We start from the raw sequence: 23,391 nt of genomic DNA on the forward strand, positions 1-23,391 counted from the left end.
TGTGCGCAAATCAATCTATCTCTTTCTTTCTCTCTCTCTTTCTCTTTCTCTATCTTTTTAACTCCGTCTCTCTTTCTCTCTCTCGCTCTTTCGCTCTTTCTCTCACTTTCTTTTTCTTTCTCTCTCTTTCTCTTTCTCTCCTTTCTCCTTTCTCTCTTTCTCTTTCTGTTTCTGTCAATCTTTCTTTCTTTCTTACTTTCTCTCTCTCTTTCTCTGTTTCTCTCTCTCTTTCTCTGCTGGGAACAGGCTGCGCCCTGTCTCAGTGTAAATGGGGAAGGTGGGTTGGGGGGGTGGTGGGGGCTGACGTCTCAGGCTGTTGTCCCTCTCTCCTCTGTCCTGCTGCTGGCTCTTCTGCAGCCCACCTGCCTGGCGCCCTCTCGTGACCTTTCTCGTGTGTGTGCCGTTCACTCCGGCAGGACCCGCGATTCGGGTACACGGACGTCGGAGGCGCCTACGTGGGGCCCACGCAAAACCGCATCCTGCGAATGGCCAAGGACTTGGGGGTGGACACGTACCTGGTCGATGATTCGCAATACTGCCTGACTGAGATCCAGGTAAATGGGGCGGGGTGGTTGGTAGAGACTGAATGGCGGGGCCAGTGACAGGACCTCAATACCAACAGTAACCCACCTCACTCACAGGAGTGTTCAGCAAGACCCTGGGTGCCCAGACAGTGACTCTGAGATGCACTTGGTAGCCCCAATGGTTAAAATCCACTTACTAACACAAGGTCCCTGGCACAGACCCAGTGATAAATGGAAGTGGTCCTAAATCCAGTCTGAAGATTCCCTCGTTCCCCGTTTGTTCCAAATGAACTCCACGTATCCCTCGTGACATTAACAGCTGTACAGGAAATGCCTCATTGCTTCAATGGGAATTGTTTTCTTGTTGTGTTATTTTAAAAACAATCTTTAACTTCTAATCGTTTAAAGAGACACTCTTTTCCCCTCCGACCGCGCACACAACTGGAAGGTACCATTGCTTGCCCATGACGATTTCTGGCCCTGACCCCAGTGTATGTGCCTGGAAGGTGGGGGTAAATAGTGACCCAGGGTTCCCGCTCCTGGTCGTACCCGTTGCCGTTTGCTGGAAAGTGTATCCGGTTTGGCTGCGGCCAGGATCGGGCCGGGCTGTGATGGCTCCCACAGGCGAATAGCCTGTCCCCGCGCTCACCGTCTAGGCTCGCGGCCGGTTGGAGGGGAGGCGCGGCTGGCGCCCTGTGGAGTTATTGGGCCTGCAAAAGTTACTGAGCCTACGTTACCCCGCGGTGGCTTCCCTCTCGTAGAATCGTGGAACGGTTACAGCACGGAAGGAGGCCGTTCGGCCCATCGGGTCCGCGCCGGCTCGATGCAAGAGCAATCCGGCTAGTCCCACGCCTCCCGCCCTTTTCCCCGTAGCCCTGCAAACTTTTTCCTTTCAAGCACTAATCCAGTTCCCCCTTTCGAAGGCCATGATTGAACCTGCCTCCACCACTCCCCTCGGGCAGTGAATTCCAGATCCCAACCTGAAGGCCGCGCAGAAACGACGCGCCCAAAGAGAGCGGCTTTGTTCTAACCTGACCCTTGACCTTTCAGGGGTCGGTGCGGAGGTTCGTTGGCGTGATTCCGCCCATTTACAATCCGATCGGCCTCTTGGACCTCAACAACGCCATCCGTACCATCGACAAGATGGCAGCTGAGGTGCGTATCAGCACGCGGAGCATTTAGTCGCCCTTCTAACGGAGGCTCGTGGGGAAGATCTGAGTCTAAAATGGACGTGTTGCGTTTCGATTTGGGGGCGAGCAGCGTGTCCTGGACTAGGAGCCGCAGTCCCTGCAGAAAACATTTACATAAGAACAGTCCGGAACTGACCACTGACTCGGACCCCCTCCCCCGCATGAGCATGTCAAACCCAGGAGTTAAGGATTCAGTCCTCTCCAGTTGGCCGCTAGTTCAGGCGTCATCTTCGCTTGAACTGTCGCCCTCCCTACTACAGGGTCCGGAGTTCATGCTTTTACGGTACTCGCATAAGAGAAACATCTCCAGACTCCGCCCTTGTCCCGGGCTATACTGGTCTGGCTCGGTTCAGCGGACATCGGCTCTGAGCCGCTCTCTTCCATCCGCTGTTTGGCCCCTAAACTCGCCCGTTGACAAATTTATTAAACTGAGTCCGTTGGGTGCAGAATAGCACGGAGATGTTGGTGTGTAGTAGGTTAATTACTGCAGTAATCCCGTACAGGATAGCGCATTGATATGGTAAACAGTAACTACACCCCACACGCCCGCCACAAGCGCGCACACATACACACGTACATACATGCCACACACACACCACACGTGCACACACAAACCACAGCACACACAAACCACAACACACGCACACACACAAACCCCGCGCGCGCATGCACAAACCACACACACACCACACGTGCACACACAAACCACAGCACACACAAACCACAACACACGCACACACACAAACCCCGCGCGCGCATGCACAAACCACACACACACCGCGCGCGCGCACCACACACACACCACACGTACATACGTGCCACAAACACACAAACCACACGCGCACACGTACATACGTGCCACAAACACACACCACACGTACACACGCGCGCACGTACATGCGTGCCACAAACACACGTGCATGCGCGCACACGTACATACGTGCCACAAACACGTGCGCGCACGTACATACGTGCCACAAACACACGTGCATGCGCGCGCACGTACATGCGTGCCACAAACACACGTGCATGCGCGCGCACGTACATGCGTGCCACAAACGCGCGCGCGCACGTACATGCGTGCCACAAACGCGCGCGCGCACGTACATGCGTGCCACAAACGCGCGCGCGCACGTACATGCGTGCCACAAACGCGCGCGCGCACGTACATGCGTGCCACAAACGCGCGCGCGCACGTACATGCGTGCCACAAACGCGCGCGCGCACGTACATGCGTGCCACAAACGCGCGCGCGCACGTACATGCGTGCCACAAACGCGCTCGCGCGCACGTACATGCGTGCCACAAACGCGCGCGCGCACGTACATGCGTGCCACAAACGCGCGCGCGCACGTACATGCGTGCCACAAACACGCGCGCGCACGTACATGCGTGCCACAAACACACGCGCGCACGTACATACGTGCCACAAACACGCGCGCGCACACAATAATAGCACACACAATGTTAGAAGGGAAAGAGAGAAAATAGCAGTCTGTGATCGTGAATGTCTCTCAGAAATTAATATTTAATAAGGGGGTGATTCAAATATATTGAAACGGTTGCTGAAGGGCGAACGGTGGTGGACTTGGGGGGTTTGCGGAAGGTGAAACCCACCCCCCGCCCCCCCCAACCCGAACAACTGCTCAAACTGCACGGAATAATCCAGAGAACGTGAGTTCAAATCCCACCCTGGGCGGTTTGAGAATTTGAATTGAGTTTAAAAAAAAATATCTGGAAATGAAAATCTGGTCTCAGTAAAAGTGACGGTGAAGCTGTCGGATTGTCGTTAAAAACCCAACTGGTTCGCTGATGCCCCTTTAGGGAAGGAAACCTGCCGTCCTTACCCGGTCTGGGCCTGTATGTGACTCCAGTCCCTGCCCAATGCGATTGACTCTTTAACTGCCCTCTGAAGTTAGGTTACATGAACTTTTAATCTCTTTTTAAATTAATTTAAATGTTTGTACCGAAACCGTTACCAGCAGATCATGAAGAAGGCAGCTCACCACCACCATCTTCTCGGGGCAACTAGGGATGGGCGTTAAATGTCGGCCTTGCCGGTGATGTCCTGGGAAGGAATTAAAAAGATCAGGGAACCTTTACACTGCTGGACGGGAGTGGAATCAGCCAGAGGTCCCTCCGCTGGTTGCTGAGAAGGAAATGTGTCTTCTTGTGTTGCAGGTCCCTCGAGCAGCTCCCTGGAAACACCCCAGTGCCAAACAGTTGGACTCCATGACTGCCAAGGAATTCATTGAGCGGATGGTGTGGGCTGAGTACGGGATATTTGCTGCTCAATTACTCTCTCTGGGATTGACAGCCCAGAGTCCAAACGGGAAAATCCAAATGAAAATCCCACCGGAAAATTCTTATCAACGGGGTCTCTGATTCTGTCTCCTCTCGTTCCATGGTCTGTCTCTCCGTTATCCGGTTCTGTGGGGGTCGGTCTGTCTGTCCGTCCGTCTATCGATCTGTCTAACCCTGTCTCCCTGTTTTCCTGCTTCATTAGGGTATCTCTCTCTCTCTTACCCTGTTCTACGCTCTCTCCTGCTCTCTCGCGCTGTCGCATGCTCTCCCGTGCTCTCCCGCTCTTTCCCCTATTCTATGGGGTCTCTCGCTCGCGCTCCCTCTCCCTCTCCCTCCCTCCCTGGCGTGCTCCCTCTCCCTCCCTCCCTGGCGCGCTCCCTCTCCCTCCCTCCCTGGCGCGCTCCCTCTCCCTCCCTCCCTGGCGCGCTCCCTCTCCCTCCCTCCCTCGCGCGCTCCCTCTCCCTCCCTCCCTGGCGCGCTCCCTCTCCCTCCCTCCCTGGCGCGCTCCCTCTCCCTCCCTCCCTCGCGCGCTCCCGCTCCCTCCCTCCCTCGCGCGCTCCCGCTCCCTCCCTCCCTGGCGCGCTCCCTCTCCCTCCCTCCCTGGCGCGCTCCCTCTCCCTCCCTCCCTGGCGCGCTCCCTCTCCCTCCCTCCCTGGCGCGCTCCCTCTCCCTCCCTCCCTGGCGCGCTCCCTCTCCCTCCCTCCCTCGCGCGCTCCCTCTCCCTCCCTCCCTGGCGCGCTCCCTCTCCCTCCCTCCCTGGCGCGCTCCCTCTCCCTCCCTCCCTCGCGCGCTCCCGCTCCCTCCCTCCCTCGCGCGCTCCCGCTCCCTCCCTCCCTGGCGCGCTCCCTCTCCCTCCCTCCCTGGCGCGCTCCCTCTCCCTCCCTCCCTGGCGCGCTCCCTCTCCCTCCCTCCCTGGCGCGCTCCCTCTCCCTCCCTCCCTGGCGCGCTCCCTCTCCCTCCCTCCCTGGCGCGCTCCCTCTCCCTCCCTCCCTCGCGCGCTCCCTCTCCCTCCCTCCCTGGCGCGCTCCCTCCCTCTCCCTCCCTCCCTGGCGCGCTCCCTCTCCCTCCCTCCCTCGCGCGCTCCCTCTCCCTCCCTCCCTGGCGCGCTCCCTCTCCCTCCCGCCCTTTTGACTACCCTACTCGTTGGGGTCTCTCTGTTTCTCTCTCTCTCCCTCTTTCCCTCTCTCTCTATTACCCTGATCTTGGGAGGTCCGTCTCTCTCTGTTACCGTGTTTTTGTGCAGGGTTGGCCTCCCCGTGGTGGAGTGAAGCCTTTTCACCAGGCTGAGCTGGTCGGTGGGGCGGACTATTATGGTATGTTAACCGTGATGTCAGCCGGTAGCTCGGCTGAGCACTACGACTCTCTCCGGCGATTTGCTCTGCCGAGTCCTCGCTGCTAAATTCAGCTGCTCTGTCTCCCTGGCAGGTCCACAAAGATCCTGTTGGACATCTTCATCAAGACCGTGTTCTGCGTGGAAACGCACGAGATCTCGACGCTCTGCGTGCTGTGGGGAATACGGTGCGGGCAAGGCATTGAACGGATGAGCAATATATCTGGTGGGGCCCAGGTGAGGCAGTTAGTTCGAGGTTTGAGGGAAAGCCCCTCCTTGTTTCGTTCAGTAGCTGGCACTAGGGGTCACCAATCATCCAGGATTGCCCTGGAGTCTCCGAGATTTGAGGATTGATTTCCAGGACACTGCTTTGAACATTTCCATTAATTATTGGAGATTGGGGGGGGGGGAAAGGTCAAGAGTCGGGTGACAAAGAATCAGGGAACGATACAGCACAGAATGAGGCCATTCGGCCCATCGTGCCTGTGCTGGCTCTTTTGAAAGAGCTTATCCAATTAGTCCCACTCCCCCTGCTCTTTCCCCACAGCCCTGCAAATGTTTCCCCTTCAAGTATTTATCCAATTCCCTTTTGAAAGTTATTATTGAATCTGCTTCCAGCGCCCTTTCAGGCAGTGAATTCAAAATCGTAACAACTCGCTGCGTTTATAAAAAAATTTCTCCTCATCTCCCCCTCTGGTTCTTTTGCCAATTTAAAAGTTGATTGTTACATGACTCACTGTCAGCCGTGGCCCAGTGGGCAGCTCTCTCGCCTCTGAGTCAGAAGGTCGAGGGTTCAAACCCCACTCCAGAGACTTGAGCACATAATCCAGGCCGGCACTCCCCAGTGCCAGTACCGAGGGAGTGCAGCACTGTCGGAGGCCCCGTCTTTCGGATGAGACGTTAAACCGAGGCCCCGCCTGCCCCCCTCAGGTGGATGTAAAAGGTCCCACGGCCACTATCCAAAGAAGAGCAGGGGGGGAGTTCTCCCCGGGTGTCCTGGTCAATATTTACCCCTCAACCAACATCGCTAAAAATAGATTATCTGATGGCTTTCTCTCCGAGCCGCCATGATCTCATTGAATAATGGAGTAGGCTTGAGGGGCTGAATGGCCTGCCCCTTGTCCCGGTGACTCGTTGACCGTAACCGCGTCCGTTCCTTCTGCCTTGCAGGAGCGTAAGTTTGTCGGGGGAGCGCAGACGATCAGCGAGAGGCTGGCCGAGCGGATCGGGAGGGAGAGGGTCCGCTTGAGTTCGCCGGTGGTCAGAGTGGAGCAGGCGGGCGACGGCGTGACCGTCACCAGCGAAAGGGGCGAGACGTCTGTGGTGAGGAGCGCCCGGCTCCGGTGGAAGGCAGCGGAATCGTCTTGAGCGTGTTCCGGTGGGGAGAGGCCGGGTCTGAGTTTATGTACTGGGGAGGGGCGAGGGGCGAGGGGAGTGACCAGGTGTACTGGAGTCCAGGAACGCCGAGTGGCCTATCTCGGCAGTGCTGCCGCGGGGAGGAGACGGGCACGGACCAGAGTGGGGGATCGGATCTGGTGGGGCCTCCTCCTGGTCGAGGCCTGGGCGTAGGGCACACACCTGGCCTCTCTAACACGCAGCAATCCAGGGGCAAGGGGCGAGGTAATAATCTACTGGGGGGAAAAGAAAGGAACTGTACACCAGGTAGAGGTAGATGCGAAGATTAGGAATCACTTCAACATCCATTAGTTCTCCTTGAGTCTTTTGATTATTCAATATTTTTAATGTTTCATTATTAATGATCTCACGTTCAGTTTGATCAAGGTGCTGATCCCGACAGTGTGAGGGAGAGGGATTAACATCGGTAGAGATACAGTCAGTAACACAGGGCGCTGGGGGGAGAGGGGTTACTGAGTGACAGTGTGAGGGAGAGGGATTAACATCAGTAGAGATACGGTCAGTAACACAGGGCGCTGGGGGAGAGGGGTTACTGAGTGACAGTGTGAGGGAGAGGGATTAACATCGGTAGAGATACAGTCAGTAACACAGGGCTCTGGGGGAGAGGGGTTACTGAGTGACAGTGTGAGGGAGAGGGATTAACATCGGTAGAGATACAGTCAGTAACACAGGGCGCTGGGGGAGAGGGGTTACTGAGTGACAGTGTGAGGGAGAGGGATTAACATCGGTAGAGATACAGTCAGTAACACAGGGCGCTGGGGGAGAGGGGTTACTGAGTGACAGTGTGAGGGAGAGGGATTAACATCAGTAGAGATACAGTCAGTAACACAGGGCGCTGGGGGGAGAGGGGTTACTGAGTGACAGTGTGAGGGAGAGGGATTAACATCAGTAGAGATACGGTCAGTAACACAGGGCGCTGGGGGAGAGGGGTTACTGAGTGACAGTGTGAGGGAGAGGGATTAACATCAGTAGAGATACGGTCAGTAACACAGGGCGCTGGGGGAGAGGGGTTACTGAGTGACAGTGTGAGGGAGAGGGATTAACATCAGTAGAGATACAGTCAGTAACACAGGGCGCTGGGGGGAGAGGGGTTACTGAGAGACAGTGTGAGGGAGAGGGATTAACATCAGTAGAGATACAGTCAGTAACACAGGGCGCTGGGGGGAGAGGGGTTACTGAGTGACAGTGTGAAGGAGAGGGATTAACATCAGTAGAGATACAGTCAGTAACACAGGGCGCTGGGGGAGAGGGGTTACTGAGTGACAGTGTGAGGGAGCTGGATTAACATCAGTAGAGATACAGTCAGTAACACAGGGTGCTGGGGGAGAGGGGTTACTGAGTGACAGTGTGAGGGAGAGGGATTAACATCAGTCGAGATACAGTCAGTAACACAGGGCCCTGGGGGAGAGGGGTTACTGAGTGACAGTGTGAGGGAGAGGGATTAACATCAGTCGAGATACAGTCAGTAACACAGGGCGCTGGGGGAGAGGGGTTACTGAGTGACAGTGTGAGGGAGAGGGATTAACATCAGTCGAGATACAGTCAGTAACACAGGGCCCTGGGGGAGAGGGGTTACTGAGTGACAGTGTGAGGGAGAGGGATTAACATCAGTCGAGATACAGTCAGTAACACAGGGCGCTGGGGGAGAGGGGTTACTGAGTGACAGTGCTGGGTCAGCCTGACCTTACGTTCACCACCCCCCTCCCCGTGGTTTGTCTCCCTAGGGTCGGTTTGCCATCTCGGCAGTGCCACATGCCATCCTGCAGATGATCCGTTTCCACCCTCCTCTGCCAGCCCGGAAGAGGCAGCTGATCCAACGCATGCCCATGGGGTCAGTCATCAAGACCGTTACCTTTTACGATAGAGCTTTCTGGAAAGAGAGAGGTAAGTCACCCGGGGCAACGGGGGGGGGCTGAGAAAAATAACCAAACAGCCCCAAAATCGAACTTTCAACTCCAGCATAGAGCAAGAGAGAGGGCTTCCCTCCACCTCCCCCCACTTTCATACAATCATAGAATGATACAGCACAGAAGGAGGCCGTTTGGCCCATCGAGCCTGTGCCGGCTCTTTGAAGAGCTATCCAATTAGTCCCACTCCCCCCTGCACTTTCCTCATAGCCCTGCAAATTTTTCCTTTTCAAGTATTTATCCAATTCCCTTTTGAAAGTTATTATTGAATCTGCTTCCACCGCCCTTTCAGGCAGCACATTCCAGATCATAACAACTCACTGCGTAAAAAAAAAAGTCCTCATCTCCCCTCTGGTTCTTTTGCCAATCATCTTAAATCTGTGTCCTCCGGTTACCGGCCCTTCTGCCACTGGAAACAGTTTCTCCTTATTTACTCTATCAAAACCCCTTCATGATTTTGAACACCTCTATTAAATCTCTCCTTAACCTTCTCTGCTCTAAGGAGAACAACCCCAGCTTCTCCAGTCTCTCCACGTAACTGAAGTCCCTCATCCCTGGTACCATTCTGGTAAATCTCCTCCGCACCCTCTCCGAGGCCTTGACATCCTTCCTAAAGTGCGGTGCCCAGAATTGAACACAATACTCCAGCTGGGGCCTAAATTTCTCCCTTCCTCTCCTGAAGGTGCTGCCTCCTTGCTGGGGTTCCATGACTGCCAGCTGGACCTCCCAGTTCTCGTCCTGCGTGGCCGTCCCTTACATGAGTATTGTGTCCAATTCTGGGCACCGCACTTTAGGAAAGATGTCAAGGCCTTGGAGAGGGTGCAGAGGAGATTTACTAGAATGGCACCAGGGATGAGGGACTTCAGTTATGTGGAGAGACTGGAGAAGCTGGGATTGTTCTCCTTAGAGCAGAGAAGGCTAAGGGGAGATTTAATCGAGGTGTTCAAAATCATGAAGGGGTTTTGATAGAGTAAATAAGAAGAAACTGCTTCCAGTGTCAGGTGTGCTGGTAACCAGAGCACACAGATAATTGGCAAAAGAGCCATAGGGTGGATGAGGATTTTTTTTTAACGCAGCGAGTTGTGATGATCTGGAACGCGCTGCCTGAAAGGGCGGTGGAAGCAGATTCAATAGTAACTTTCAAAAGGGAATTGGATAAATACTTGAAAAGGAAAAATTCGCTGAGCTATGAGGAAAGTGCAGGGGGAGTGGGACCAATTGGATAGCTCTTTCAAAGAGCCGGCACAGGCACGATGGGCCGAATGGCCTCCTCGTATGCTGTAAGATTCTGTATGAGGGTCGGGCCAGTGAGTAACGCCAGGCTGTAAGGGGATCACTGCCATCTCACCCATTGTCCACATTCTCGCTGCAGTTGGAAGGGAATAGAAGGTTGAATTATGGGGACTGGTTGCACAGACTTGGCTTGTATTCCCATGAGAACAGAAGATCGAGGGGTGACCTGATCGAGTGTTTAAAACCTTAAAAGGATTTGATAGTTTCTCCGTATCGACCCTATTTCCTCTGGTGGGAGAATCAAGAACAAGGGGGCATGACCTTAAAATTAGAGCCAGGCCGTTCAGGGGTGATGTCAGGAAGCACTTCTTCACACAAAGGGGAGTGGGAATCTGGAATTCCCTCCCTCCCCAAATGGCTGTGGATGCTGGGGGACAATTGGAGCTTTCAAGACTGAGGTGGATAGGTTTTGGTTGGGTGAGGGTATCGCGGGATAGGGAGCAAAGGCAGGTCAACGGAGTTGACGCGCATGATGTAATTGAATGGCAGAGCAGGCTCGAGGGGCTGAATGGCCTCCTCCTGTTACATAAGAACATAAGAAATAGGAGCAGGAGTAGGCCAATCGGCCCCTCGAGCCTGCTCCGCCATTCAACAAGATCATGGCTTATCTGATCCTATTGGTCCTTTCTTAGGGAGCTTCTGGTCTGCGTGGCTTAGCTGTTCACTGCTTCAACACGGTGTCAGCCGTGGCTCAGTGGGCCGCTCTCTCTCTTGCCTCTGAGTCAGAAGGTCGTGGGTTCGAGTCCCACTCCAGAGACTTCAGCATATAATCCAGGCCGACACTCCCAGTGCAGCGCTGAGAAAGTGCTGCACTGTCGGAGATGCTGTCTTTCGAATGAGACGTTAAACCCCGTCTGGCCTCTCGGGCGGGCGTATAAGACCCCACGGGCACGGAGAAGAGCAGGGAAGTTCTCCCCAGTGTCCTGGGGCCAATATTTATCCCTCAACCAACATCACTAAAAAAAACCAGATTATCTGGTCAAAATCACATTGCCGTTTGTGGGATCTTGCTGTGTATAAAATTGGCTGCTGCGTTTCCTACATTACAACAATGACTACAGCTAACGAAGCACCCTTGAAGTGTAATGTCCTGAGGCTGTGAAAGACGCTATATAAATGCAAGTCCTTTTTTCAGTGTGTTGAGCCTTTGAAGGAGCTGCTCTGCTCCTTTCATCGTTCGAGTCGGGTTAACCTCCTCTGTCCCTCCATCCCGCCCAGGGTTCAGTGGCTGTTCCATGTCGGACGTCGGGCCTGTCGATTTCAGTATCGATGACACAAAGCCCGATGGGAGTCACCCGGCCATAATGGGCTTCATCCAGGCAGGGACGGCGCGGAGACTGAGCCTGGGAACTCTGGAGCAAAGGTCAGATCGAATGAGAATCTGCAAATTTACTCAACGGGATGATTCGGGATGAGGGGGAAGTCACGAGTGGAAACCAACAAAGACGCCCGTTTACTGTGCGAGAATCAGAACGGTCTCTGGTGGTTTGAGAGAGTGTTGTGCTGTTGTGACTGTCCAATCCCTGGTGGAGAGGGGCTTTTGGGATGGTGTGACTTTCCAATCGGTGGTCATATGATGGGGTGCAGTTGATGTTTGGGACGTCCTGAGGATGTGACGCAGCAAAATATCCAGATTCTTTATCTCTATTGCACCTTATGGCGGTTGGTGGCAGAGTAGTTGGGAGTCAAATTGGAAGAAACTAGTTCTAAAATCACCACGTTCAAGAATACGGCCAAGGACGTACTGCATGAGACCACCAAAGTTGAAAAGAGTAGGCGGGCAGACCGGATTAGAGCAAGAAATGATTATTAAAGGGTGACAAATTTGGGGTTTAAAAGCCTCTAGATTGTTGGAGGAAGGGGAGAGCGAGGGAGGGGAGGAGTTCTTTTTTGACGTCCTGGAGACAGAATGGGTTACGGTTGGAGATGGCAGATAAATCTTGATGTTAACATGGGTGAGGATGCAGGGAGGAGGAAGAGATGTGGGGCGGGTGTGGAGGAGAAGAGAGCAAAGTTAAGAGGAGCGGTGACAAGAAAAGAGAGAGAGAGAGAGAGAGATTGGAGGTGAGATGGGATGTCGAACAGGTGACGAGCCCTCCAGGAATGTGAGGGAGCTCCGACAGCTTGTGCGAAAGTTTTAATGTCTGTTCTTGTCGTTTGGAGATATCCAGACCTTTAATTTTCTTTCTTTATTACTAGGAAGGAATCTGTGTGCCAACATTATGCCAAAATCTTTAAGATGGAGGAGTTTTTGAATGTGAGTGGTGAACCCTGATAATCCTCCTCTCCAATTCGGGAGCAAGTGTTCAGAGCAAACATGCTCCCACAAAGAGAAAGGTTGGGACTGTCCCGGGAGCATAAGGCAAAAAAGGGAAGTTTATGTCTCACACCGAGAGCTCAATACTACAGAAAGCCCAGAGGAGTATAGAAAGTGCAGGGGTTAAATTAAGAAGGAAATTAGGAAAGCAAAGAGAGGGCGTGAAAAAATACTGGCAAGTAAAATTAAGGAAAGCCCAAAGATGTTTTATAAATAGATAAAGAGCAAGAGGATAACTAAGGAAAGAGTCGGGCCTGTTCGAGACCAAAATGTGTGGAGGCGGAAGATGTGGGTATGGTTCTTAATGAATACTTTGCGTCTGTCCTCACAAAAAAGAGGGATGGTGCAGAGATTGAGTATTTCAAACACTCCTCCTTAACTACAATCAAGTTAGGTCAGATACGACCTTCCCTTAACAAATCCAGGCTGACTGTCCTTGATTACTCCGTGCCTTTCTAAATGACGATTAAACATAGTGAGAGAGGAAGTATTAAGGGGTTTAGCATCTTTGAAAGTAGATAAATCGCCAGGCCCGGATGAAATGTATCCCAGGCTGTTAAAAGAAGCAAGGGAGGAAATAACAGAGGCCCTCACCATCATTTTCCAATCCTCCCTGGCTACAGGCGTGTGCTGGAAGATTGGAGGACTGCTGACGGTGTACCATTGTTTAAAAAGGGAGCGAGGGATAGACTGAGTAATTATAGGCCAATCAGCCTAACCTCCGTGGAGGGCAAATTATCACAATCAATTCTGAGGGACAGTATTAATCGTCATTTAGAAAGGCACGGATTAATCAAGGACAGTCAGCATGGATTTGTTATGGGGAGGTCGTGTCTGACTAACTTGATTGAATTTTTTGAGGAGGTAACAAGGAGGGTCGATGAGGGTAACGCGTTTGATGTAGTCTACATGGATTTCATCAAGGCTTTTGACAAGGTCCCACATGGCAGACTGGTCAAAAAAGTAAAAGCCCATGGGTTCCAAGGGAAAGTGGCAAATTGGATCTAAAATTGGCTCAGTGGCAGGAAGCAAAGGGTAATGGGTGTTTTTGTGACAGGAAGGCTGTTTCCAGTGGGGTTCCGCAGGGCTCAGTAATAGGTCCCTTGCTTTTTGAGACATATTAATGATTTAAACTTAAATGTAGGGGGCATGATTAAGAAGTTTGCAGATGATACAAAAATTGGCCGTGTGGTTGATAGTGAGGAGGAAAGCTGTAGACTGCAGGAAGATATCAATGGACTGGTCAGGTGGGCAGAAAAGTGGCAAATGGAATTCAATCCGGAGAAATGTGAGGTAATGCATTTGGGAGGGCAAACAAGGCAAGGGAGTACACAATAAATGGGAGGATACTGAGAGACGTAAAGGAAGTGAGGGACCTTGGAGTGCATGTCCACAGATCCCTGAAGGTAACAGGACAATAGATAAGATGGTTAAGAAGGCATACGGGATACTTTCCTTTATTAGCTGAGGCATAGAATATAAGAGCAGGGAGGTTATGCTAGAACTGTATAAAACACTAGTTAGGCGACAGCTTGAGTACTGCGTATAGTTCTGGTCACCACATGACAGGAAAGGTGTAATTGCTCTGGAGAGGGCACAGAGGAGTTTTACGAGGAGGTTGCCAGGACTGGAGAATTTTAGCCATGAGGAAAGATTGGATAGGCTGGGGTTGTTGTCTTTGGAACAAAGGAGGCTGAGGGGAGATGTAGGAGATGGGCGAGACATATTTGGGAAGTGAGAAGGTCAGGGATTAGAGACTGGTGAATGAGAGTGGGAGATGGTGGATGTGAGATCAGAGGCTAGTACAGAGATTCAGGAGCTGGTTAGTGTCGCTCCATTGGACACCTGTCACATGACATAGCCTCCTTTTAGAAGAGATTTTAAGATGTCTAATGGATGAGCCTTGTCCATCCAAACCTCCTCCTTTCTCTTTACACCTCTTCAGCCTAAAGACTACATTGAGAAGAACTGGATGGAGGAGACTTACTCTGGGGGATGTTATTCAAGCATTTTTGGACCCGGGGTCCTGACTGCCTTTGGAGAGTGAGTTCAGCCAACACAAGAATCTTTTCCTGCAATTCCAACTCTCTCATTCCAAGCAGACAGTTTTCTATTCTTCGAATCAGCTTTTGTGTTTTAACCACTTGTTGCTATAAAGGATAGAGAATTAAGCAAATGCTGAGCTAGCGCAGAGTGTGCACTCACTCCCCAGTGACCCAGTGTGTGTGGGATACACTCACTCCCCAGTGACCCAGTGTGTGGGATGCACTCACTCCCCAGTGACCCAGTGTGTGGGATACACTCACTCCCCGGTGACCCAGTGTGTGGGATACACTCACTCCCCAGTGACCCAGTGTGTGGGATACACTCACTCCCCAGTGACCCAGTGTGTGGGATACACTCACTCCCCAGTGACCCAGTGTGTGTGGGAGACACTCACTCCCCAGTGACCCAGTGTGTGGGATACACTCACTCCCCAGTGACCCAGTGTGTGGGATACACTCACTCCCCAGTGACCCAGTGTGTGGGATACACTCACTCCCCAGTGACCCAGTGTGTGTGGGAGACACTCACTCCCCAGTGACCCAGTGTGTGGGATACACTCACTCCCCAGTGACCCAGTGTGTGTGGGATACACTCACTCCCCAGTGACCCAGTGTGTGGGATACACTCACTCCCCAGTGACCCAGTGTGTGGGATACACTCACTCCCCAGTGACCCAGTGTGTGTGGGATACACTCACTCCCCAGTGACCCAGTGTGTGGGATACACTCACTCCCCAGTGACCCAGTGTGTGGGATACACTCACTCCCCAGTGACCCAGTGTGTGGGATACACTCACTCCCCAGTGACCCAGTGTGTGGGATACACTCACTCCCCAGTGACCCAGTGTGTGGGGGATACACTCACTCCCCAGTGACCCAGTGTGTGGGATACACTCACTCCCCAGTGACCCAGTGAGGGATACACTCACTCCCCAGTGACCCAGTGGGGGATACACTCACTCCCCGGGGACCCAGTGTGTGGGATACACTCACTCCCCAGTGACCCAGTGGGGGATACACTCACTCCCCAGTGACCCAGTGTGTGGGATACACTCACTCCCCAGTAACCCACTGTGTGGGATACACTCACTCCCCAGTGACCCAGTGAGGGATACACTCACTCCCCAGTGACCCAGTGAGGGATACACTCACTCCCCAGTGACCCAGTGGGGGATACACTCACTCCCCAGTGACCCAGTGTGTGTGGGATACACTCACTCCCCAGTGACCCAGTGTGTGGGATACACTCACTCCCCAGTGACCCAGTGTGTGTGGGATACACTCACTCCCCAGTGACCCAGTGTGTGTGGGATACACTCACTCCCCAGTGACCCAGTGTGTGGGATACACTCACTCCCCAGTGACCCAGTGTGTGGGATACACTCACTCCCCAGTGACCCAGTGTGTGGGATACACTCACTCCCCAGTGACCCAGTGTGTGGGATACACTCACTCCCCAGTGACCCAGTGTGTGGGATACACTCACTCCCCAGTGACCCAGTGTGTGGGATACACTCACTCCCCAGTGACCCAGTGTGTGGGATACACTCACTCCCCAGTGACCCAGTGTGTGGGATACACTCACTCCCCAGTGACCCAGTGTGTGGGATACACTCACTCCCCAGTGACCCAGTGTGTGGGATACACTCACTCCCCAGTGACCCAGTGTGTGGGATACACTCACTCCCCAGTGACCCAGTGTGTGGGATACACTCACTCCCCAGTGACCCAGTGTGTGGGATACACTCACTCCCCAGTGACCCAGTGTGTGTGGGATACACTCACTCCCCAGTGACCCAGTGTGTGGGATACACTCACTCCCCAGTGACCCAGTGTGTGGGATACACTCACTCCCCAGTGACCCAGTGTGTGTGGGATACACTCACTCCCCGGTGACCCAGTGTGTGGGATACACTCACTCCCCAGTGACCCAGTGTGTGGGATACACTCACTCCCCAGTGACCCAGTGTGTGGGATACACTCACTCCCCAGTGACCCAGTGTGTGTGGGATACACTCACTCCCCAGTGACCCAGTGTGTGGGATACACTCACTCCCCAGTGACCCAGTGTGTGGGATACACTCACTCCCCAGTGACCCAGTGTGTGGGATACACTCACTCCCCAGTGACCCAGTGTGTGGGATACACTCACTCCCCAGTGACCCAGTGTGTGTGGGATACACTCACTCCCCAGTGACCCAGTGTGTGTGGGATACACTCACTCCCCAGTGACCCAGTGTGTGTGGGATACACTCACTCCCCGGTGACCCAGTGTGTGGGATACACTCACTCCCCAGTGACCCAGTGTGTGTGGGATACACTCACTCCCCAGTGACCCAGTGTGGGGGATACACTCACTCCCCAGTGACCCAGTGTGGGGGATACACTCACTCCCCAGTGACCCAGTGTGGGGGATACACTCACTCCCCAGTGACCCAGTGTGTGGGGGATGCACTCACTCCCCAGTGACCCAGTGTGTGGGATACACTCACTCCCCAGTGACCCAGTGTGTGGGATACACTCACTCCCCAGTGACCCAGTGTGTGTGGGATACACTCACTCCCCAGTGACCCAGTGTGAAGGACCTGCCCATGTTCTATTGACCAAATTATGTTCTTTATCCATTTCCTCCCAATCAATCCTTGTTTTGTTGGGCTACTGCAATCAACAACAACAACTTGTATTTATATAGCACCTTTAACGTAGTAAAACGTCCCAAGGGGCTTCACAGGAGTGATTATCAAACAAAATTTGACACCGAGCCACATAAGAACATATTGGGACAGGTGACCAAAAGCTCAAAGAAGCTACTTTTTTGGTCAAGTTGGTCGGGTTTAGGGAGCGTCTTAAAGGAGGAGAGAGAGAGAGGTTTAGGGAGGGAATTCCAGAGCTTAAGGCCTAGGCAGCTGAAGGCCTGGCCGCCAATGGTGGAGCGAAGGAAATCGGCAAAGCGCAAGAGGGCAGAATTTGAGAAGTGTGGTGATCTCGTAGGGCTGGAGGAGGTTGCAGAGGTAGGGAGTTTTTTAAAAAGAATTTCTGCATTGAAGATGTGACAATGTAGCTTATCTGTTTGCTTTGCAAAAATCCTTAAGATCATAATTGACTACTCATTAGCACCGAAGGTTTTCCACCTTTATTAGTTCTCACGCCCTGTGTGAGAATCTCTGGTGTTCCCGAGACAGCGGTCATGCGATCAGGATATTGTCTGTTGGCATTTCATGTCGCTCCTTGCTTTCGAGGGAGGCGGGCCCACCCTTCGCTGTGCGACTCTCCCTAGCGGCGCAAATGAGATGCGCGCTCCGCGGAATAACCTCTGCCGCAAACATCGACAAACGAGCCTGCGGTTAATTTCCAAGTAAAGAACGCGGTTAACCGCCGGCGTGAAACCAAACGGTCCGAGACACGGGACGCCCCCCGGCTCCCAACGCACCGTGCCCCTGAGCTGCCTCACTGCAAGTCCCACTCCAGAGACTTGAGCACATAATCCCAGGCCGACACTCTCTCAGTGCCGGTACTGAGGGAGCGCTGTGCTGTCGGAGGTGCCGTCTTTCAGATGAGACGTCAAACCGAGGCCCCCGTCTGCCCCTCTCGGGTGGACGTAGAGGATTCCCACGGACAATATTTCGAAGAAGAGCAGGGGAGTTCTCCCCCGGTGTCCAAAGTCCGCATTAATCCCTCTACCAACATCACTAAACCAGATTATCAGATCATTATCACGTTGCTGTTTGTGGGACCTTGCTGTGCGCAAATTGGCTGCCACGTTTCCTACATTACAACAGTGGCTACACTTCAAAAAAGTACTTCATTGGCTGTAAAGCGCTTTGGGACGTCCTGAGGTCGTGAAAGGCCCTAGATAAATGCAAGGTTCTTTTTTGCTGTTTGTCACCCCAAGATTAAGGATTAGCTTTTAATTCTGTTCGAACATGTGGGCGATATTGTGGTATTGCGGACCCCACTCGGGTTAAGTGAACACCTCCGATCCTTTGGGCACCAGCTGACCCACACTGATGACTGATGCTCTGTCACTCCGCCTCCAGTGCCCTGCGCCAGCCTGTTGGCAGGATCCATTTTGCGGGGACGGAATTGGCCGATGAGTGGATTGGTTACATGGACGGGGCAGTGCAGTCGGGCGAGAGGGCGGCTCGAGAGGTGAGTGGACCTCTTCTTAGTTAAGGACGCACGTGGTTTGGGGGAGGGGATCGATGGGATGTGACTGCCCTAACCCTGGTGGGTTTGAGATGGTTTATCACTGGCAAGCCCCTCCTTGGTCTTGAGCAGGTAATCTGGGGCTGGCACTCTGGGGCAGTACCGAGGGAGTGCTGTGCGAGCCCCAATACTGTCTTTGCCCGACTTTCCAGCCGGGGCATCGCGTGGTTAACGCTGGCTGATCGCTGCCCCCACGAGCCAAGAGGTCCTGAGGTCAATTGTACGGTCCGCCATTGCTGCCTGGATGCAGTCGGCTGACCGGGCGCAGACTGGGGACAGAATCTGGCACATTCTCGTGTGAATCTTAGAACAACTAGCAAGTAATCAAAGACAATAACGTCTCCATGTTTACAGATATTGCTCGAGCTCGGAAAAATTCCCGTGGATGAAACCTTCCAGCCTGAACCACCACCACCCGCTGACGTCTCGCTCAACCCGACGGAGAGCTCCTGGTTGACGGGCGCGCTGCCCTCAGTAGACACCCTCCTACGATTCGGTGGGATTGCCCTAGCTGCTGGCCTGGCCTGGTTTTTCCAGTCAAAGCTTTGAAGAGGTGGGCCTGTACCATCTACCACTACAGGGGGGGGGGATTGGGAAGGCACAGCGGCGAGGCAGAAGGCAACAGAACATTTTGCCACAAGGGTCGTCTTCACATCAAACTATCCAGCTGGGAATGGAAGACTTTTTTTATTCAGCCTTGGGTGGTGGGGGTCTGGAACTCACTGCCTGAAAGGGTGGTAGGGGCAGAAACCCTCAACTCATTTAAAAAGTACCTGGATGTGCACTTGAAGAGCCATGACCTACAGGGCTACGGACCCAGTGCTGGAAAGTGGGATTAGGCTGGGTGGCTCATTTTCGGCAGGAGCGGACACGATGGGCCGAATGGCCTCCTCCCGTGCCGTAAGCTTTCTATGATCGGATCTCACATCAGGCCAAAGTTCCTTTTTGTTTTTAAAATCTCTGATTCAAACTTGGCAGGGCAACTCCGTTAATTGATGGAATTTCTTCTTGGCAAGCAGAAGATAAGCCAAACTTAATTTTCCAATCGTTTGGGCAGCTGGTATCTATCAGTTGTATGAACCAGGAAAGTGTAGAATGAGAGACGGCCATTCAGCCCATCTAGGCAATTCCTTCAACGGATCATATGCCATCCACTCCATCATGGACTCTACTCCCAACCCATTGCAGCTCCTGAGCGAAAGTTCTGCAAAATGTCTCCCTGTCCCAAGTGGTAAATGGACATGACTCCAATACATCTGTCCAACGTTGTACCCTACATCATACATCCTGGGTCAGTTGCTTCCTCGACTTTTTGGTTTCAATATAGATAATTGTGAGGTGGTACATTTTGGTAGGGAGAATGAGGCCACATACTCCTTGGAAAATAAGAGTCTAAATAGGGTAGGGGAGCAGAGGGATCTGGGGGTACAGATAAACAAATCACTAGGAGTAGCGACGCTGGTTAATAAGGCCATAAAAAAGGCAAACCAAGCACTGGGGTTCATTTCTAGAGGGATAGAATTGAAAAGCGGAGAAGTTATGTTAAACTTGTATAAAACCTTGGAGTATTGTGCACTGTTCTGGTCTCCGTATTATAAGAAGGATATAGAGGCACTGGAGAAGGTACAAAAAAGATTTACTAGGATGATACCAGAACTGAGAAGTTATAGCTATCAGTAAAGACTGAGCAGGCTGGGGCTCTTTTCTCTAGAAATGAGAAGGCTGAGGGGTGATTATGAAAGGGTTTGATAGGGTAGACGTAGAGAAGATGTTTCCACTTGAGGGGGAGACCAGAACTAGGGGCCATAAATATAAGATAGTCACTAATAAATCCAATAGGGAATTCAGGAGAAACTTCTTTACCCAGAGAGTGGTTAGAATGTGGAACTCGCTCCCACATGGAGTAGTTGAGGCGAATAGCACAGATGCATTTAAGGGGACGCTGGATAAACACATGAGGCAGAAAGGAATAGAAGGATATGCTGATAGGGTGAGATGGAGTAGTGAGGGAGGAGACTCATGCAGAGCATAAACACCGGGATGGACCTGTTGGGCCGAATGGCCTGTTTCTGAGCTGAACATTCTCTGTAACCTTCGTGGTTCTCGGGACCAACATGTTCCACACAACATTTGACCATTTTTATCTATACTTGTCCTTCTAACTTTCAGTCTTTTTCAAAGGGGTTAACTGACACACCATTAACTGGTGTACCTGGAAGCCCTGGTTGCGTCCACTTGTTCTGCACTCAGCCCAAGTTACAGTTGGCTCCTATGTAAGTTGCCGTCATCATGTTGAAACCCTGCACCGTGCCCCCTCTCAGTCTATTCTCCAATGAAAGTAAGTCCGGTTTGGTGATCCTTTCAATGGACCTCAGCCCCCGGACTCCTCCTTGTAATGTTGGTTTCTGAACCCTCGCCAATGCATCAGTCTCCTCGAAAGCTGGATTACCAACGTTGCACGCAAAACTACGAGGCTCTGTTGCCGACGTAGCACCTTGCTACCAGGAAGCATAGAATCTTACAGCACAGAAGGAGGCCATTCAGCCCATCGTGCCTGTGCCGGCTCTTCGAAAGAGCTATCCAATTAGTCCCGCTCCCCATAGCCCTGCAAGTTTTTTCCTTTTCAAGACTACATCCAATTCCCTTTTGAAAGTTACTGTTGAATCTGCTTCCACCACCCTTTCAGGCAGCGCATTCCAGATCATAACAACTCGCTGTGTAAATAAATTCCCCTCATCTCGCCTCTGGCTCTTTTGCCAATTATCTTAAATCTGTGTCCTCTGGTTACCGACCCTCCTGCCAGTGGAAACAATTTCTCCTTATTGACTCTATCAAAACCCCACATTTTGAACACCTCTATTAAATCTCCCCTTAACCCTCTCTGCTCTAAGGAGAACAACCCCAGCTTCTCCAGTCTCTCCACATCACTGAATGTATGAATGAATGTTCCCGGTTTGCTGATTGAGATACTCACGATGTGATTTCTTCGCTGTACTGCAGTGGGAGCGTCAGCCTGGACTATGTGCTCACGTCTTGGAAGTGGGACTCGAACCCACAACCAGAGGCAGGAGTGCTACCAACTGAGCCAAACTGGCACGATGATCAGTTTGTCTCCGGCGAGTGGTTTATCAACCACTTTAACCAGTTGGGTAATGGCCGAGGAGGTTAATCTAGCTGCACAGAGCAGGAAACTAGGAAATTAAGCGGAATTGTGACTGGGTACAGCCCGATCCACCAACACAACCATTCTCAGATTTTGAAAGACTCGCGTTCGAACGGTGGGTTTAGATTTTGATTTTTGTGCGATGGTGTGAAACAGACGATAGTGAGTCGGCAGCCTGTTTTACATCCGTTGACTTCGAAGGTCCTGCCGAGGTGCGATCGCCCGTTTTACGTTATCGGACAAAGTCGAGATCTATTCCCGCGTGTTCAAAGCAGGTGACGTGTCAGTGCGTGCAATCAAAGCCTGAGGTGCGAAATCGCAAAAAAGTGATGGTCAGTCACGTCATTTGCCAATCTTTCAGCTGCGATTTAGTCATTATTTGCTGGTGTAGTTTGCAATAAAAAAAAATTGATCTCTGCTTGGATCCGCCGTCGATTTTACTGAAGCAAACAAACCTCGAGACTATTGCTTTCGGCCAATACCGCGGACCTGTCACCGTTGGTCAGGAGAAGGCCAACAAGCTGGCGCCAACTGAAGGCTCCTTGTGTGTGTGTGTGTGTGTGTGTGCGGACTCGATCCGCAGGAGGAGAAGTGAAGAACTCGTCAGTGAGGAGGTGATGCCCACCTCTGGGCAGAGACCAGACAGAGTTCGCTTTGAAGCCAAAAGCAGAAATTGTTGGCTGCTACTTCCCATTAAACTGCACTAGTTGCACAGACTAATATAATTTAAAAAAAAACAGATTATCTGGTCATTATCTCATTGCTGTTTGTGGGATCTCGCTGTGCGCAAATTGGCTGCCGTGTTTCCTACATTACAACAGTGACTGCACTTCAGAAAGCACTTCGTTAGCTGTAAAGCACTTCGGGACGTCCCGAGGCCGTGAAAGGCGCTATACAAATGCAGGTTCTTTTTTTTAAGGCAGACTTGCAATTGCACAGCACCAGGCCCCCACTTATCGTTCCCCTGCATAAACACATGAATGCTGTCATCCAGGGCAATCATCGCCAAAAGTCTCTTGTTTCCAAGGAGACGCTTTAGCAACACCAAGGCGTTGAACTTTCCTGGAATGCGCCCTTAAAGGGACGTGGCCTTCAAGGAAAAATAATCGGCAAAAATCCTTTCCAGGCTGGAGAGGAGGAACTACATGTCCCCTTTAACTTGATCGCGTCTTGCACAAACACTTTTTTTTTGTGTCTGTGGCAAAAATCACTTACCCGGGACTGAGACTTTGACGTACAAGGTAACAGCTGCAAGCAGCTGTCTGCGTGCACAATCTCTCCGTCCCCGAAAGCTCCGGCTGCTCCCAGTCTGCGAGTTGCAGCTTTCTGAAGCGAATCGTTTTGTCCGCAGGTCGCAGAGATTCTGGGAAAAAAAAGACGAGACGCCAAGGCAGGTCGAATAGGAGGAAGAGACTCCGCCAGTTTCGGCCACGCATGTGGGACTTTTTAGCGCTGCAGGGGGGCTGAGCTATTTCTGTGCCTTCGTTTCTTAAAGGGACCGTCTGGAATAAGCCTTGTGGGGGGGGGGGAGAAATGTTTTTTTTCTGTAAGTCAGTAATCCCAGATCTTGACCCCGTTTGTGTTGTAGGTAATCATATATCTTGCTTTGCCAATGAGTATTTTTTTTCGCACACAGGAGGTCACTGCTCCTTTAATTCTAGTTGCTGTTGAGTTGGATTTGGCAATCTTCCAGGCA

The 23,391-nt window shown here is 52.3% G+C and overlaps 1 protein-coding gene across 2 annotated transcripts in view; it reads left to right on the plus strand.

The window, feature by feature from the left end:
• Positions 1-22,112, plus strand: part of LOC137302478 (amine oxidase [flavin-containing] B-like) — a 41,500-nt gene extending 19,388 nt beyond the window's left edge. For both annotated transcript variants that reach the window (XM_067972169.1, XM_067972170.1), the window contains 11 exons: positions 417-554; positions 1,575-1,679; positions 3,896-3,987; positions 5,444-5,585; positions 6,519-6,671; positions 8,489-8,648; positions 11,183-11,327; positions 12,164-12,221; positions 14,227-14,324; positions 18,364-18,475; positions 18,887-22,112. In XM_067972169.1, coding sequence (XP_067828270.1) covers positions 417-554; positions 1,575-1,679; positions 3,896-3,987; positions 5,444-5,585; positions 6,519-6,671; positions 8,489-8,648; positions 11,183-11,327; positions 12,164-12,221; positions 14,227-14,324; positions 18,364-18,475; positions 18,887-19,081 — 1,398 coding nt within the window. In that variant the 3' untranslated portion in view covers positions 19,082-22,112. The remainder of the gene's footprint in view (positions 1-416; positions 555-1,574; positions 1,680-3,895; positions 3,988-5,443; positions 5,586-6,518; positions 6,672-8,488; positions 8,649-11,182; positions 11,328-12,163; positions 12,222-14,226; positions 14,325-18,363; positions 18,476-18,886) is intronic.
• Positions 22,113-23,391: the final 1,279 nt, after the last annotated feature.

This window comes from Heptranchias perlo, chromosome 35, assembly GCF_035084215.1.
Source record: "Heptranchias perlo isolate sHepPer1 chromosome 35, sHepPer1.hap1, whole genome shotgun sequence".
Classification (NCBI taxonomy): domain Eukaryota; kingdom Metazoa; phylum Chordata; class Chondrichthyes; order Hexanchiformes; family Hexanchidae; genus Heptranchias; species Heptranchias perlo.